This window comes from Triticum dicoccoides, chromosome 4A (genome assembly GCF_002162155.2).
Source record: "Triticum dicoccoides isolate Atlit2015 ecotype Zavitan chromosome 4A, WEW_v2.0, whole genome shotgun sequence".
Lineage (NCBI taxonomy): Eukaryota > Viridiplantae > Streptophyta > Magnoliopsida > Poales > Poaceae > Triticum > Triticum dicoccoides.
This window is the reverse complement of record NC_041386.1, coordinates 606081945-606100892: the sequence shown is the minus strand read 5'-3', so window position 1 is coordinate 606100892 and position 18948 is coordinate 606081945. Positions and strand designations below refer to the sequence as shown.

General features: G+C 42.8%; 1 protein-coding gene across 1 annotated transcript; it reads right to left on the bottom strand.

The window, feature by feature from the left end:
* Positions 1 to 15335: 15335 nt before the first annotated feature.
* LOC119287267 lies at positions 15336 to 16555 on the bottom strand. The gene is made up of 2 exons (XM_037566784.1): positions 16028 to 16555; positions 15336 to 15808 (listed from the first exon to the last, which is right to left on the bottom strand). Exon 1 carries the CDS (start codon positions 16472 to 16474, stop codon positions 16052 to 16054), a length of 423 nt encoding a protein of 140 aa, XP_037422681.1. The 5' UTR covers positions 16475 to 16555; the 3' UTR covers positions 15336 to 15808; positions 16028 to 16051.
* Positions 16556 to 18948: the final 2393 nt, after the last annotated feature.

The window sequence follows — 18948 nt, the reverse complement described above, 5'->3', positions numbered from 1 at the left end:
CATTCTGCAGTTCAGTCCACATATGATACCCTTATTCCATTTGATACCAATGCATACATATGTAGTGTAGCTCCTTGCTTGCGAGTACTTTGGATGAGTACTCACGGTTGCTTTGCTCCCCCTTTCCCCCTTCCTATACCCGCTTGCTGCGACCAGACGATGGAGCCCAGGAGCCAAACGCCACTGTCGATGACGACTACTACTACTCGGGAGGTGCCTACTACTACGTGCAGCCTGCTGACGACGACCAGGAGTAGTTTAGGAGGATCCCAGGCAAGAGGCATGCGCCTCTTTCGATCGGTATCCCAGTTTGTGCTTGCCTTCTTAAGGCAATCTTATTTAACTTATGTCTGTACTCAGATATTGTTGCTTCTGCTGACTCGTCTATGATCGAGCTCTTGTATTCAAGCCCTGAGGCCCCTGGCTTGTAATATGATGCGTGTATGACTTATTTTTTTGTAGAGTTGTGTTGTGATATCTTCCCGTGAGTCCCTGATCTTGATCATACACGTTTGCGTGTATGATTAGTGTACGATTGAATCGGGGGCGTCACTCCTTGGCCGAAGTTGAGTCTAGACATTACAAAACTTTTACTAACATGGATGTGTGCCTTACGGGCCCACGTCGCCATTTGGGTGGTATTAGGATCTTTTACTCCTCGATCTTTACTCTGGGACTCTGAACTCTCTTCTACTCGGGTTAAAAGAATTTGCTAACTCTAACTCTAGGTTCTCGTAATTACTTCCTTCCGGAGAGCCCCCTTATTACAGATGATCGCCTGCTGCACCAGTAGATTCAGAAGTTACTCTCCGATGTTACCCCGAGAGCTTGTGCTCATTGTGTTTGCAATTCCCTTCCACTGTCAAACCCTATGGATAACTACATACACTTGCCATTCATACAATCATTCCCCGTTGATCTTGTTATTACAAGATACCCCGAATTTCTCTCTATTGTTCCGAGAATACTTGTGCCTACTGCCTTGTAGTTCCTTGCCACCTCAATACCCCTACGGATAATTCCTCACACTTACCAAGTATCACTCATCCTCAGTTGTTCATGTGTTTCACTATGGTCTTCAAAATACTATTCGATCTTTCGAAAATCCTTAGCAGCTTATTGCTCTTGAAATTCTTTCTTGCTTGCATTATGGTTAATCCCATAAGTATAGTAATCTTACTGGCAGCCCTTGTCACTATGATTTTGAGTCCATTGATTCAATATGCTGCGAATGCTTGCAATCCTCAATCAGTTCCTAGAATTTATCCTTTCGGCTCAGGCATCATTTAAAGGATGAGTTGGATTTCGACCAATCAAATTGCCATCGATTGTACCCCTAAGGCTACTCAACTTATCCATCCCTAAACAGAGCATTGATTTTGATCCCTTGTCTTGGAATTCATAATTTCTTTGCATTTGAGTTTTGAGTTACTCAGTTGTTTCTATAACCTGATCTCCTTGCATTCTTCTTCCTCTGGTTGAGTACCAATGCTCACATCAGATCCCTTGTGGACCACCAGATCCTTTGTTGGATTTTATCCGACGGCGTCCTTCATATTCAATAAGCCTGTGAGCCTTTCCTAGGCTAAATAATTCCTTTGGTAAATTATATACTTTGCTTGTCAACCATGCTCCACTTTCGAGCTTGTATTATTTACTCCTGAAGTTTGTGGTATATGTTTCCATGATGCCCCGATGGGTTGAACCTATGCCTTCCTTAATCCGTGTGAACCCTAAAGATTTCACGGGTCATAATTATCTGGTATTGCACCAGGTAAAACTTTCAACAACTAATGTCATTTTCGAACAGCGAGAGGTGAATGGAAGGTTATACATTGAAGAAGTGGGAGTCGACCTTGAACTTGTGTTCATGCCCATGGACACGATGTAGATCCTAACAGGGAAGCTTCTTGTAATAATAACTATTTCCTTATATGATATCATCTGGTATCTATGAATTGATCATTTGCACTCGTGGTTCCGACCATATTTTCTACTTGATCCCATTTCTCGAGCAAGTGAAAACACTTGTCTTCTGTGGATCAATACATCCCCGCAACCCCTATGTCGATCTTCCTTTGAGTAATATCCTCCAGTATCGCAAGAATATCAAAGAACTGTGTTGCTTCCTATGAGTCTTCATCTAGTATTGCTTCTCACCGATTCCAGATTTCCCCCGGGATCTGAGTTTTTAATCACCCGAGGACACTGATAAGTGAATCGGTTGAATCGATTCCGCACTCTGATTCAATAACTCTAAGTAAATTTTCATTGCTTACGAGTTTAATAATCCTTCAAGCCAGTCCTAGTTTGGCTGACTATGTCATTATCGTGCAAAATTTTAACTATGCTACCTGGCCCTTCTTTCCAGAGCACAATTTTCGACGTTGAGCTAACCTCACGTCGATCTTCCTCATCATATCATTTCGCCTTAAACATCGAGCTTGATTTCGAGTTTGTGTCATACCCGTGGTTCCAATAACCTTCTGCTGCATCATCCATTCCCTCGATGTCGTCGTTGATCGATCATCGATTACATCTTAATGAAATCTCTCGACAAATGTGTCGTGATCATCATCAACATTCTGAGCTCTTCCAAGATATCTATCAAACTCTTGATGTGTAGTACCATCCTTGCCCTCGATGATTTGTGTTATCATTGACGACACCCATTTGTTCACATAAATTTTAGAAATACTTCCTTTGGCATGTCGATGGATAACCGCTAAACCCATCGACCACATTCTCATATTTTCCTTGCTGAAAATGAATGACTTATGTTGTGAGTTGTTTTCGATGGATCCTCTGTGTATCCAAAGTCTGACCTTTACCTGATGACCATGTCAGTCCTACCCCGAAGCACGACGGTGGTACTCAAACATCAACAAGGACTTTGTCGGCGTGATGCTAAATTTTCTTGGTCAATTGTCCAACCACCGTTGTATGGGTAAACCTCATAAATTCCTTGCCTCTTTGTCTAAATGGTTTCATACTTTGAGCCCTATCATGTATATCATGCTCTGATTGACCTTGGGAAGGACATACCCCTGAATTATGTGTTTAAACACATTTTTCCTTTCCATTGTTCTGTTCAATCCGGTAATCACATTTTCCTTTCCATTGTTTTGTTTAACCTTCTTGAGAATTACATGATCTAAGCAGTAACCAGTCACTGCTTTTGTAAACACCTCATTGTACAACTCTGTCAGTAAGACCGTGTTACTATTGTTGATGACATTCTGGTAGCCACCGATGGACGAGAACTTTGCCTAATGGTCCGCCTCGTTCAACTAGTAGGGAAATGGTTCTCTCCATCCCTCGCCCTTGGTACCGATGTTGTTGCCGATAACTGACAGGCTATCCTCTGACATGCCCTCCTTACATGAATGTGCAAGACGTCACCGCCCTTCCTACTTTTAACCCACATGGTGGGCCCATAACCCACAGTTCCACAGGATCGAAACCTGACTCTCCTGTATGCCCTAGTTTCTAAAAGTTATTCCTCACGTTTGGCTTCATATGTAATTCACGAGCCCCCTTCCAAGAGATCATCAATTCTGGTATCAGACATAATAATTATTCCCGTTGCGCTAAAACCCTTTCACACTTTGTTTGAGCCAACGAACGATTGCCTATCCGCTTGCAATTTCTAATTGCGCCTTTTTACCATGCTCTCGATGACTTTCTTGAATTTCAACTCGAGAGATGTTCACTAAGATAGCCACCAAGTACGTAACGTGTGTGGAGCTCTGCCCTTCCCGAGTCTTCCCCCCTTATCTTTTCCGTAAGTACAATGGAGATCCCGAAGAAAGGACGACAACTTCATCATGAGGCATTGATGCAGAGAAATGAAGATGTCAATGTAATGGATCGACTTCTTCGAGAAGAGCAATCAAGACCGAGAAGCTCGTTAGAATTTCGTAACTAGAACTCCCCTCTTCTCTACCTCTTAAATCTCGGGACGAGATTTCTTGTAGTGGAGGAGAATTGTGATGCCCGGATATTTAAGCTACAGTGAACCTTTGCTAATGATGCCACGTCACCCGATTACTGTTGCTAATCTCGCGTTATTTCGAAACCGGTTCGGATTCAAATTCAAAATCAAGCAAGCAATAAAAAGTTTCAATTATTAAAACTAAATGTTCTAAATGTGTCAAATAATTCATAAGTAATATTGATGAAGAAACCAAGTTTTTATGAAATAGTTAAATGCACTAAGATAAATAAAATAGTGGCTTAATCAATTAATTATTGCCTTTTATAATTAGTAAAATGTTAGGCTATTTTATTTGGGTGCCATAATTAAATGTGGCAGTATTATATTTAGCTATACTGACCTAGGAGCTATTTTTGTATTTTTAAAAGTTAAAGGTATATTGAAACTATAGAGAAAAGTAAATAAACAAAAAAGAAAAATGTAAAAGAAATAAACCCCCCCCCCAATTGGGCCTCGACCTAGAAGGTCACCAGGCCGCCAGGCCAGCCCACGGTCCGTCCCACTCTCTTGGGCCTATAAGGCCACTCCCCCTTGACCGCAAACCCTAATCCCTCTCCACAGTCCCCCGGTCCCCTTCCCTGCCCGATCTGGATCGCGCTAGATCGCAGCCGCCCTTGACAGCGCTCGACGCCGACGCCGCAACCTCGCTGCCCGTCGTTCCACCTTGCTGGTGCCGTCCCTCCCGGACTCCTCTCACTCGCGCGGCGCCCGCCTGAACCTGCAGCCTCGCCTCGTCGCTAACCCGATGGCGTCGCCCGTCGTCACCGCCGTCCTCACCGTCGCCACTGCACCGTCGTCGTCCTCCCAGACGTCCTCCCCGCGTCCCACTACCTAACCCCTACTGCCCCTGTGAGCTCCCCCTCTCCTCTCTCCCTCGTGCCCGCACGTGCGCTCACCACCAACCGCTCGCGCCCGCGCACTTGTCGGTCGTGCCCCGCCGCGGTCCTGCTCGCTCCATCATCGCAGCCCGCCCCGACCTCCACTGCCATGCGCACGCGCGCCCACCGCGCGCACACGCGGTTCGGACGGCCTTCCCCCACTCGTGCCCCTCGCCTCGCAGCGGTGGGACGCGCCCCGCGCGCTCACCAGCCGCCGCCCTCGCTTCCCGCGTCCGCTCGCGCCACCCCGCGCCCCGCCCCTGACTCGCACCAGACCACGCCCACGCCCAACGTCGTCGTTGCCTGTCGTCGCCTGCACCCCGCTGTCGCCCCGAGCGCCGCTGCGTCCGCCTCTGCTTGCCACAGCCCTTTCCCCCTTCACCCCGCGCCCTCTTGGCCTCGCCTTCGCCTCGCCACGCACGTGCCCGCGTCGCCAGCTCCTGGTTCCATTGGCCACTCCGGCCACCGACGCCCGCCACCCTGCCTTCCCTCGCCGCGAGCCTGCCTCCCACCCGCGTCTCCTTGGCTGCACGCGCACCTGCGCCTGCATGCACGCCCTTGTCGATCGCCAACCACGCCGCCCGCTGCTCTCCATGCAACCCCGCTTCGGCCACGGTCGCCGGCGCCGGCCCCCTTCAACCGCTGGCCGCAGCGCTCTATTAGGCGGGTTGGCGCCCGTCTCCCGGCACCCGCCCCGCTAGGCCCCCAGGGGCCAATGACAAGGGGGCCCCGCCCAGAACGTACTAAAAAATATATAATTAAAAAAATAAATAATTAATTAATTAATAAAAGAATAAATTAACTTAATTAATTTTGATTAATTAAACTAAACAAATAATTAAACTAATTACACATTAGTTACCTAATTAACCTGGTTAGTTAATTAGTTAATTAAGTAGTCAATGACAGTGGGGCCCACCCCTAATTAATCCTGATTAGTTTAATTATAAATGGGTAACTACAATGTGTCACTGACCAGTGGGACCCACTGGTCAGGTTGACCAGTCAACCCTATTGACTGTTGACGTCATGCTGACGTCAGCAAACACTATTCTGGATAATGTTGATTTAAATAATTAAATAAATCTTAAAAATGATTTAAATCTTTTAAAATTAATATAAAATAAACCGTAGCTCGGATGGAAAAACTTTGCACATGGAAGTTGCTCAGAACGACGAGACGAATCCGGATACGCAGCCCGTTCGTCCGCCACGCATCCCTAGCATAGCGAACACACAACTTTCCCCCTCCGGTCATCTGTCCGGAAACACGAAACACCGGGGATACTTTCCCGGATGTTCCCCCCTTCACCCGTACCACCTCAAACCGCATTAGGGCACCCCTAGCACCGCTACTTGTCATGTAATGCATCTCTATGCATCTGTTTGCTTAATATTTATTGTTTCTTCCCCCTCTTCTCTCGCTAGACACTAAGACCGATGCCGCTGCTACCCAGTACGACTACGGTGTTGACGACCCCTCTCTCTTGCCAGAGCAACCAGGCAAGCCCCCCCCCCCCGCCTTGATCACCAGATACCGCCTAATCTTCTCTATACTGCTTGCATTAGAGTAGTGTAGCATGTTACTGCTTTCCGTTAATCCTATTCTGATGCATAGCCTGTCATTGTTGCTACAACTGTTGATACCTTACCTGCAATCCTAAATGCTTAGTATAGGATGTTGGTTCATCGTCAGTGGCCCTACATTCTTGTCAGTCTGCCATGCTATACTATCGAGCCGTGATCACTCGGAAGGTGATCACAAGTATATACTATATACTTTATACATTATACATGTGATGACTAAAGTCGGGTTGGCTCGAGGAGTACCCTCGGTTGATTCATGAATTGGGGGCTGGAAGGACATACTTTCTCGACAGCCCACTGTGTGGATCTTTGTGGCGAAGCGACAGGGCAGGTTGAGACCACCTAGGAGAGAGGTGGGCCTGGCCCTGGTCGGCGTTCGCGGTTATTTCAAGATAACACATTTAACGAGATCTTGGTATTTGATCTGAGTCTGGCCATTTTCCTACACGCACTAACCATCTATGCGGGGACAGTTATGGGCACTCGACGTCGTGGTATCAGCCGAAACCTTCGTGACGTCAGCGACTGAGCGGTGCGCGCCGGATTGGACCGTAAGCCTGCTCTTGTATTAAGGGGGCTAGTTCTGCTTCCGGCCGCATTCGCAACGTGCAGGTATGCAAAGGGCGATGGGCCCAGACCCCTGCGCCATAGGATTTAGACCGGCGTGCTGACCTCTCTGTTGTGCCTAGGTAGGGCTGCGACGTGTTGATCTTCCGAGGCCGGGCATGACCCAAAAAAGTGTGTCTGGACAAAGGGGATCGAGCGTGTTGGGAAATGTGGTGCACCCCTGCAGGGAAGTTAATCTATTCGAATAGCCGTGATCTTCGGTAACAGGACGACTTGGAGTTGTACCTTGACCTTATGACAACTAGAACCGAATACTTAATAAAACACACCCTTCCAAGTGCCAGATACAACCCGGTGGTCGCTCTCTAACATGGCGACGAGGAAAGGACCGCCGGGTAGGATTATGCGATGCTACTTGGAGAACTTACCATCTACTCTCTTCCTCTGCTGCAAGATGGAGTTTACCAGAAGCGTAGTCTTCGAAAGGACTAGCTATCCCCTCTTATTCCGAGATTCTGCAGTTCAGTCCACATATGATACCCTTATTCCATTTGATACCAATGCATACATATGTAGTGTAGCTCCTTGCTTGCGAGTACTTGGGATGAGTACTCACGGTTGCTTTTCTCCCCCTTTCCCCCTTCCTATACCCGCTTGCTGCGACCAGACGATGGAGCCCAGGAGCCAGACGCCACTGTCGATGACGACTACTACTACTCGGGAGGTGCCTACTACTACGTGCAGCCTGCTGACGACGACCAGGAGTAGTTTAGGAGGATCTCAGGCAAGAGGCATGCACCTCTTTCGATCTGTATCCCAGTTTGTGCTAGCCTTCTTAAGGCAATCTTATTTAACTTATGTCTGTACTCAGATATTGTTGTTTCCGCTGACTCGTCTATGATCGAGCTCTTGTATTCGAGCCCTCGAGGCCCCTGGCTTGTAATATGTTGTTTGTATGACTTATTTTTTTGTAGAGTTGTGTTGTGATATCTTCCCGTGAGTCCCTGATCTTGATCGTACACGTTTGCGTGTATGATTAGTGTATGATTGAATCGGGGGCGTCACAAGTTGGTATCAGAGCCAACTGCCTATAGGAATCCCCCTTCCACACTCCTTGGCCGAAGTCGAGTCTAGACATTACAAAACTTTTACTAACATGGTTGTGTGCCTTACGGGCCCACATCGACATTTGGGTGGTATTAGGATCTTTTACTCCTCGATCTTAACTCTGGGACTCTGAACTCTCTTCTACTCGGGTTAAACGAATTTGCTAACTCTAACTCTAGGTTCTCGTAATTACTTCCTTCCGGAGAGCCCCCTTATTACAGATGATCGCCTGCTGCACCAGTAGATTCAGAAGTTACTCTCCGATGTTATCCCGAGAGCTTGTGCTCATTGTGTTTGCAATTCCCTTCCACCGTCAACCCTATGGATAACTACATACACTTGCCATTCATACAATCATTCCCCGTTGATCTTGTTATTACAAGATACCCCGAATTTCTCTCTATTGTTTTGAGAATACTTGTGCCTACTGCCTTGCAGTTCCTTGCCACCTCAATACCCCTACGGATAATTCCTCACACTTACCAAGTATCGCTAATCCTCAGTTGTCCATGTGTTTCACTAAGGTCTTCAAAATACTATTCGATCTTTCGAAAATCCTTAGCAGCTTATTGCTCTTGAAATTCTTGCTTGCTTGCTTAGAAGATAAAACATGAAGACTGGTGGCGGCTTACAGGATGGGCCTGTTAAAGGCCCAAGACCTTGCGGAAGGATTATGACCCGGAGGGTGTGAGCCGCCATGATGCGACTTTCCTAGCAAGGTAGGGCGACTTAGAAACCGAGTTGGTCACGTTGTGTGATCTGACCTGGACTCTTGTAAGCCCAGGGCCTCGACCTGTATATATAAAGGCGAGACCCTACGGCGGGTGAACTCAAGAAACAATTGATCAAGAGCTAGGTTAAGCGATTCCGCTCCCTTGTAATTGATATTCAAGCAATAGTCAATAAAAGCAGGAGTAGGCTTTTACCTCATTGTGAGGGGCAGAACCTGGGTAAAACTTGTGCCCTTTGTCCTGTTCAACCCCTTCAAACTAAACTACGTTAAGATGGCTCCACACCTAAGTTCTTTCACAAAGTCATCTGCTGTGACAAAACCACGACAATAGTGGACATTAACATTTTCAAATTTGCGAGTGATTTTGAAAGCTCAGACAATTTTTGGACACCCGTTAACTTTTCTTGAAAAAGTAAACCTATTTTGATTTATTGACCACTTCTCTAAAATTATGAACATTTTTTGAAAATACAAACATGTTTCTAAATTCCAAACAAAATTTAAATTTTATGAAGATTTTTTGAAAAATACGGCTTTCTAAAAATCTGAATACTTTTCAAAGCAAGAACATTTCTTGAAAACGTGAACAATTTTTCAAAACAATAAATACTTATTAGAAAACACAAACAAATTTTGCAAGAGTGAACATTATTTTGAAAAACCTTTTTTCTAAACTTGTGAACAAAATATAAAATGAAAAAATTAATGAGAAATAAAAAAAATAAGTGATCAAGAACATGGCTGAACCTGCTAAAAGGTTCCCCAAGCTGATAACACCCAGGCAGGAACTGTCTCGAAGATCCCTACAAGCGAAAAAGCCCAGGCTCAAACCTACAGAAAGTTCCAAAACCGGAACCAACGTGAAATTTTTCCTAGCGTTAAATGGGCTGGCCCAGCTTGGTCACTCTTGTGCGAAGGCAACTGCGTAAAATAGGAAACACCCTATATAGGGGGAGCAACTAACTAATGGGTACCCTTTCGCAAGGGTCACTTTTAGTGCATGTGCTTAGCGCTTCCTTGAATTTTTTTCTGTACGCATTTTCAGGTTTTAGAAGTTTTTTTGGCTTTTCGGGTTTTTCCCAGTTTTCCCTAGGTTTTCGTGAAACAAGTTGAACATTTTTTCCGTGAATTTTTTTTTTTGCTTTTGCGAGAGGCACATATTTGCTTCCGCAGGAGGCACATAAAATGTGTTTCCTTGCTTCCACGAGTGGCTCCGATTTGCTTCTTTGTGGAGGACACATATTTGTTTCTGCGAGAGGCGCAACACTGCCTCTCGGAGAAGGAAAAAAAATACATTTCTGTTGCTTCTGCAAGAGGCACATATTTGCATCTCGTGGAGTCATAGATTTGCTTTCATAAAAGACACACCTATGCCTCTCGGAAAGGAAAAACAAGCATGTTTTTTTTTTGCTTTCATGAGAAACACATATTTGCTTCTCGTGAAGCCACGAGTTTGTTTTGCAAGAGGCAAAACGTGGGATAAATAATTGTGTTCCAGCTCATTTTTCCTCATTTTTTCTTTTTTCGAAAAAAAATTTCATCAAAATCTATTAATATGAGATATAGTTTTGAAGATCTCGATGCGAGAAATCTAACAGTGAAAATGGTTCGGGATTTGGACGCACGGTATAAGCGATAAAACACTTCGAATAAATGAATCTAAGAAAGTGGGGAAACTCCCACATTGTGACAAGTGTGTGCCACGTGTCGCAAACTAAGAAGGTGGGAGTGACCTTTGTAAGGGGCACCCCTTAATTAATGATTTTGCTATATAGCGCTTCTTGCGAGCAATATGAGCCCGTCTAGGAGGCTCCGCACACTCGTTGTTCGCCTCGCTAGGAAAGCTTGTTCCTTTGTTTTTCTTGCTCTTTTATTTCTAGCTAAGGGAAAATAAACTTTTTTGAGGGGTCATGGGAGTATATTACTTGTGGGTTGTGTCTGATTTAATATAACTTTAGTTTTGCCTTTTTCAGGTTGATGAAAATAAATGTTCTTGGATTCTTAAAAACAGTTGCACTTAATTGTTTTTTTTGTGTATTTAGGAAATATTCACGAATTCAAAAAAGGTTTGTGGATTTAAAAAGGTTAACAAATTTGAAACAATTGTGAATTCAAAAATATTTGTGTATGTTGAAATGTTTTCACAAAATTCATAAACGTTCAAGAATTCAAAAATAAATATTTGAAACTAAAAGTAATTAGAATTTTAAAAATATTCATGAATTCAAAAAATATATTTTTAAAGGAATTCAAAAATAAATATTCATGAATTAAAAAAATAATCATGAGTTCGAAAAACTTAACAAATGTTTAATAGTGCCACGTCTTAAAATTATAAAAGTAAAAATAGATAAATAAAAACACAGGAAAGTGTAAAAAGTAAAATTAATCAAAAAGAAAACCAGAAAATCTTTTAAACCGGGCGGAAGGTTCCAAAAACGGGAGCCCAACAGTTCATTGACCGCCCACAACCTTCTGTTTTTTCGTTTCTTTTGAAAGTTGTTCAGAAAGTTCAAAATTTGTTCGTGTCAAAACATTCAAAATTCCAAAAAATGTTCATGTTTTAAAAAATTGTTCATAAATTCGTAAAATGTTCACATTTGTCAAAAATTGTTCAGGCATTTCAGAAAATATTCTTATTTTACAAAAATCGTTTGGAATGTTTTTGTTCAACTTTTCTACAATTTTTGAAAAATATTCCCGTTTTCAAAAATTGTTCACAAATTCAAAAATAGTTCTTGTTTTCATTTTTCAGGAGTTTCAAAAAATGTTCCGGTTTAAAAAGTTGTTCACAAATTTTATAACATCATGTTTGCCAATTTTGTTCAGGAATTTCAAAATATGTTCATGTTTCCAAATTTTGTTTTGAAATTTCAAAAAATGTTCTCGTTTAAAAAATTTTGGTAAAGATTTTGAAAAAATGGTATAGTTTTAAAAATTTTGTTAACAAATTTGGAAAGTGTTTACGTTTCACAGAACATTCCGTTTTTTGAAAAAAAAAATGTTGCACAGCATGTCTGGTTCTTTAAGTCTGATGCTACTCTTAACTTGTCATGTATAGTGTTGCGTCGGTTTGCTGTCTTCACCGGCCCAGTCAAAGTCCGCCTGTGCGAAACGGCAGCAATTTGAGGCAGAGAGTATCACATAGGAGGAGAGCGCCGGTTCGGGTTACTCGCGCCTAAAGGCGATGCGCCGGCACAGCAAAATTTTGATCGACAGAGCTAGCTTGTGGGTAGCGCTAAAAAAAATGCCAAAAAGTGGTTCCCGACGAGGATCCAACTTGTGCTATGGCAATGACGTACGAGCTTCTCTAACCACCTACTGCTTGCTACTGAAGTATTGCAGAGTGAAGTCCTTAAAGAAAATTCATAGGCGCGTAATTTATTGTGCACAAGTCATTTACTATAGAGCTTTTTATTTTTGAATAATTTGTAAACATTTTGAAAAAAGTTCATGAATCGCAAAAAGTACATTGGTCTTGAAAAAACATAAAATTTTGTAAAAAGTACAGCAATTTGAGAAAAGTTAATCCATTTTGAAAAATAGTTCACAAACCTTGAGAAAAAAGTTCATCAAATTTTGGAAAAAGGTTCATCAATTTTGACAAAATTAAATCCACTTTGAAAAAAATTAATCCATTTTGAAAAATAGTTCACAAATCTTGAGAAAAAAGTTCATCGGTTTGGGAAAAAGTTAATCCATTTTAAAAAATAGTTCACAAATCTTTAGAAAAAAGTTCACAGAATTCAAAAAAGTTCATAAAATTTGCAAAAATGTTCATCGATTTTGGAAAAAGTTAATCTATTTTGAAAAGTAGTTCACAAATCTTGAGAAAAAGTTCACGGATTTCAAAATAGTTCATCAAATTTTGAAAAAAAGGTTCATTGATTTTGGAAAAAGTTCACCGACTTTTTAAAAAAGTTCATGAATTTGAAATAAGTTCATTGAAATTGAAAAAAACCTCATTAAATCTGAAAAAAGTTCATTGACATTGAAAAAGTTAATCAAAATTCAACAAATATTCATCAAATTTTGAAAAAAAGGTTCATCGATTTTGGAAAAAGTTAATCCATTTTGAAAGTAGTTCATCGAATTTGAATAAAAGTTCATCAAAATTTAAAAAATATTTATGGATTTAGAAAAAAATCATCAATTTGAAGAAAACTTTTATGTATTTGTGAACCAATTCATCGGACCAAGATGAAGAAAAAAAGAAAACGAAAACATTAAAAAGGAAATCAAAAAAAGAAAGGAAGAATAGAAGGCAAAGTAAAGATGGTAAATAAATCAAGGCGGGCGGCGTGGTGGTTATACTAGCGCAGCTTGATTGAGTGAGGTAGTTGGTTCGAATCCTGCCGGTGCCATTTTTTGCCGATTATAAGACAAAAAAGAAAACACGTCAGATGGGCCGGCCTAGTGCGGCGCAGGGGTGTGTGCCCGTTTGCGTCCATGTAACGGGCGCCGTTTAGCGAATGCTCTCCTATTTGCCCCGAAAATACTCGTTGCAAATATCACTTCAACTTTCCAGAGCATCACTTGTCGCAACCTGAGAGTTTTCCCTTTTTCGTAGATCCGTTTATTTTAAACGTTTTATCTCTCAAACCGTGCGTCCAAATCTCGAACCGCCTTCACCGTTGGATTTCTCGTGTCGAGATCTTTACAACTAGATCGCATATTAATAGGTTTTGATGATTTTTTTCACAAAAAAAACGAACAAAAAAACCAAAATCTTGCGGAAGCAAAACCATGACTCTCATGAAAGAAAAAAAAAATAGAAAATGCGTTTTTTTTTGTTTCCGAGAGGTACAGCCGTGACTCTCGTGAAAACACAATTGTGCCTCTTGCGGAACCAAAACCATGAATCTCGCAAAAGAAAAAAATATTAGAAAACGCATGTTTTTTTGTTTTCGGGAGGCACGGTCGTTACTCTCGCTAAAGCACAACCGTGACTCTCGAGGAAGCAAAACTGTGACTCTCGTAAAAGGGAAAAACAGAAAACACATTTTTTTCCGTTTCCCAGAGACACGGCGGTGACTCTCGCGGAAGCAAAACCATGACTCTCGCGAAAGGAAAAAAAAGGAAAACATGTTTTTTCGCGCAATTTTTTTATTGAAAAGTTAAGGAAGACCAGTGGAAAACCAAAGTGTCGAAAAAATCATTTAAAAAGCCGAAAACGCGTGCGGAAAAATAAAAAAATAAAAATCCGGAGGAAGCGCCCAGAGCGCGACACGTGGCGAATGACTGAAAGCGCGCCAAGTGGCACTGATCGTTGCGAGGCTTCCGAAGGAGCGCTCGTTAACTAGTTTCTCTCTATTTGCCCCCCCCCCAGTCGCGGTAGCGCGCACCCAGTTGGGCCGGCCCATGCTCTGGGCGGACGCCTTCGTTTTTTCGTTTTCGTTTTTGTTTTTTACTTTACTTTTTTATTTTATCTTTTTATTCTATATTATAATAATTCTCGATTGGATCTAAAATTGAAAATATTCTTAATTGTCATAAAAACAGTTCTTTAATTCAAAAATATTTGCGATTGATAAGGATGAACATTTTTTAATTTTAATGAATATTTTTTAATAATGATGAACATTTTTTATATTTCATGAACAAATTTTGAATTCCATGATTTTTTTTAAATTGATGAAAAAAATTTGTATTCAAAAACATTTTTCTGAATTTCTTTTGTATAAATTTTGAAATCAATGAACAAATTTTGAGTTTGACGAACATTGTTTTGAAAATGATTAACCAAATTTGAATTTAGTGAACACTTTTTAGGTCAGTGAATATTTTTTTCTTTTTGGTCAACATTTTTTAAATCCGAAGAACAAAAAATTTGAATATGATGAACATTTTTCATAGATAATGAACAAAATTTGAATTTAAGAAACATTTTTTAAGTCAGTGAACAATTTTCGAAAATTTGTGAAGGTTTTGTAAATTTGATGAACAAAAAAGTTGAATTCGATGAAGATTTTTTTAAAATGATGAACAGAATTTGAATTTGATGAACATTTTTTTATATAGGTGAGCAAATTTTTAATTTTGTTGAACAAGTTTTAAATCCGGTGAACACAATAAGTTGTATTCAATGAACATTTTTTGAATTGTTGAACATTTTTTTAAAATGATGAACATTTTTGAATTCGATGAACGAAATATTGTTTGTGAATTTGATTTTTTTAAAAAAATATAGGAAAAGTAGGAAAGAAAAAGGAAAACAAAAAATAAAAGGAAAGGAGAAAAGAAAAAAACGAAAGAAGTAGAAAAAGGGGGGGACCTCGCGCCCCACTTGGGCCGGCCCAGAATGAGCGTGGGTGAGCTTGGGGGTATGTGCCACAATGCTTGGGGCGCCCTACGCGCCATATAGGATCCATTGTGTGTTACATATCATTTGTGAGTGTTAGTTATTCTTAAAACAGACTTAGTGCTAGTTTAGGTGAAATTCTTTCTTTAAAAGTACGCCAAGAAGAACCATATTTTTGTAGAATGTAGAAATAAGTTACAAGACTATCCTTGTTGCGAACAAGTGCAGTGCACATTTTACTAGACAACGAGGCAAGTTTGAAGACAAGCCAACACACACCAGGGCAGTCCAATTACAAGCTACCACACCCACTACAACCACAACATAAGGGGTCTATCCTAAACTGAAATACAAAGCCGCGTCTCGACCAACACTTGCCGTCTCCGAAGACAACAAACCAATTTGGACTACCTTTGCCGACGCATCATCCATCCATGAATGCCTACCAGAGATTTGCGAGTAGGTGGCAGGGCTTGGACGGTCACGAGAAAGGCAGCGTCTTGGACGCAGCAGTGGTGGTGTACATAGTGCCCTTGAAAATCCACCTGACAGCAACAAGCACGGAAGGAACGCAACATATGACCTCCAAATTGTGTCTCCGAACACGATGCTTTGCCGTCGCCGATGCGAAACCGAACCTAGGCGCAAAATTTTAACAAAATGAGAATACAAACATACAGACGCGTACAAAATGCGAGTAATACCGTGAGGTTACACATCGATAAAACACAAATATGCCAAGCAAAATCGATATATCTCAAGCACGTAGTAGTTGATCTCTACCTAGAAAGTACTACTTTTATGCACACTGACAGTACTACACACGGAGATTTCGCAAAAAAAAAGGTAGTACACACGGGGAGCATCTGATGAGCTAGGGGCTAGCTGTAGTCTGAACTCCAGAGCGGCCTGAACCACATGGAGTGCACGGAGGGCTGGAACGTCACCATCACCAGCAGCACCGCCACCATCGCCGCCACGCCCCACGGAGACGCCCCCGACGACTGCGACGGTGCCACGGCCGGCTGGGCGTTAATGGCGTGGCGTCGGAGCGCCCAGCGGGTGCGGCGGCGCCAGTACCCGAGCGCGGCGAAGAGGAGGAAGGCGGCCATGGCGGCGAGCGGCGCGGCGAAGACGCGTGCCCCGATCTCGGCACGGCGCTCCACGGCCCGGTAGTCGACGTAGGAGGAGGTGGCCAGGAAGGAGACCACGATGGCGAAGAAGGCCAGCAGGCGCCACGGCGGCAGCGTCGCCGCCCAGCCGTGCCTCCAGCCCCGCCGCGAGTGCTGCGCCCACGACGACATCGCGCTAGCTTAGATTGGCTGCTGCCTGCTGCCGCTCCTGCGTTACCGAGGTGTAGGCGCGTGCAGGGTGGTGGTATATATTATTGGAGTGGAAGGAAGGAAGCAGATGCCAAATGCTTGTGGGTGGAAGAAAGGAAAGGCGGGAGAGGAGCGGTGATGGGTCAGAGCTCAGAGGTGGGCGCTCCGGAATATATGCTGCCTGCTGGAAGAGCTAGCTTAGCTATACATCAAAGGAGGATTACATGAGAGAATCAATTGATCATAGGTGGTGTGCTGCGCACTGATTAAAGATGGAAAATTCCTTCCACCTCACAACTATAGAGCTAGCTTCTGAATCATTTTTATTCGCCAAAAAAAAAAGCTTCTGAATCATTTGTTGGGTGGATTTGGAAATTATTATTTCTAAGTCCAACGCACTCCTGATCAAGCGTTTAGTTTATCCAACCGGTCGTGTCATGGGTATAGTTGCACATTTTGAAGTGGGAATAATTAATTTTCTTTTAGGTTTGTCTAGATATGCCCTAGTTGTTGCACATTTAAATGCCTCAATCAAACATAAGAAGTGAAAAAAAAAAGAAAATACTCACACGAATCTTCGCGTAAGATCAATGACTTACGACTTAGATATGCAATACTTATGGCGCATCTAGATGTGCTTTAGCAAAACTGTTTTCTTTCTTAACTCGCAAGAAATATATGTATACTACCTTTTCAGGCCGTCTAATGGACCTTTCCTAGTTTTCTTCTTGAAGAAAAGCTTAGCATTGAGAATCCGCAGGCGCCATGGGGGATGGTTTTTATTTTCAGTCCCCAACCATAATCAACATGAATCCCGTACCTATAGAACCATGGCACATGTAAGAGGGGTGTAGATCTTCACCATGGTGGTGGCCAAATTCTTTTTATCAAACTTTAGCACGATTTGATTTCGTTCTGAAATCTTTTTTAGATTTGATCTTTTTTCTATCATCATTGTCTTTTACGATAAGTTTACACTGCCTACCGCCTAGATCAATGACAGTAGGCTTTGGTCAACATTTAAACGGACGTTTGTTGACTTTGCGAAGCCTACCGCCATAGCCGGCGACGGTAGCCCGTTTTAGCTTACCGCCAATGGCAGTGACGGCAGGCTTCCATCGTGCTGTGTGTCGTTGCATGCCATCGTGCAAGTGTGTCGTTGCATGCATGCATCTTTATAGGGAGACCATGCTTCACTCACACCACTTGCTGTTGATATGCATGCATGTTCGTAAGCACGCAGGTAAGTAGCCCCAGTACGTAAGCACTAATGCATGCATATAGACTACATATTTGAATACATACATCGGCCGGCCGCACATGCATATACTCCCTCCGTTTTAAAATATAGTACTTCCCATGCTTCAACTTTAACCATAAATTTAACCAACGAGATCAATTACAACGGGAGCAAACATTATACTAGTGAATAATTTTTTTCTTCCGTCGTAGCCGGTCTTATTAGTTAAATTTATGGTCAAAATTGGACTTTGGAAAGCACGAGCGCACTATATTCTGAAATGGAGGGAGTATATCCGAATACCCATGTAGCTATAGAGCCAGCCAATGAGATGAGTACCAGATATAGATCTGAGTTTAAACGTTAAACTAAGTATACTTATCATATATTAGCTTGCATGTAATTATTTCATAAATTATTGTTTATCTCAAAATAGATAGTAATCACAAGAATGGTTTTTTCGAGAGTACGCCTAGGCATTGTCCGCAGCGAGTGCTACTTTTCTTGTAATCACAAGGATAGTCATTTGGATAATTAGTCAGACTGACAGCCAGGTCCCACATGAAATCACCCGGAACCCAACGGTCCGACGCGTCTCCTCCAATGGACCGATGGCGCCACGTGTTGGCGCTCTGGTGCCTGTGCAAGGCCCCTAGCCCAGCTATTTAAGGCGAGCGCTGGCACCGAAACCCTATCCATCCACATTTCTCCTCTCCCGTCCACCTCTATATTTCACTCGCCATCACTCGCCGTCCGCCACCACAATCAAGTAGTCACGCCACCACGCCGACGGGTTAGGAGCTACCCTTATCTAGCGTCGGAGCGTCGGTTGTAGCTCCTTGATCAGATCCGAGTAATGTGCAAAGTCTGGATCACCGTGGGCTTACCTTCAGACGCGGCGGATCCGGAGGAAGAGGGGGACACTGTCCGCGAACGCGCCTGGTCGCGTCCGCGGGCGTTTGTGGGGCCGGATTTGGTGTTCGCGTCTGCATGCACTAGTTGATTTATTGATCAGCGTGCATGTACATGCATGTCAAAGGTGTTTACTTTTTCACAATAGTTGCATGTCAATCGCCTGAATTTCGAATTTGAGTTAATCGATTTTGGTTGAAGAAAGAAATTTCTGGAGGGGAGGAAGAAGCTCGTTGGGCAAGCTACCACATTATCTATCCTAGGGTTGAGGGTGGGGCGGTGGTGGACGGCGGTAGTGGGGGGC

What these genes read in the sequence shown, in the direction of transcription:
- LOC119287267 (XM_037566784.1), bottom strand. Translation starts at nt 16,474, where the DNA reads ATGTCGTCGTGGGCGCAGCACTCGCGGCGGGGCTGGAGGCACGGCTGG.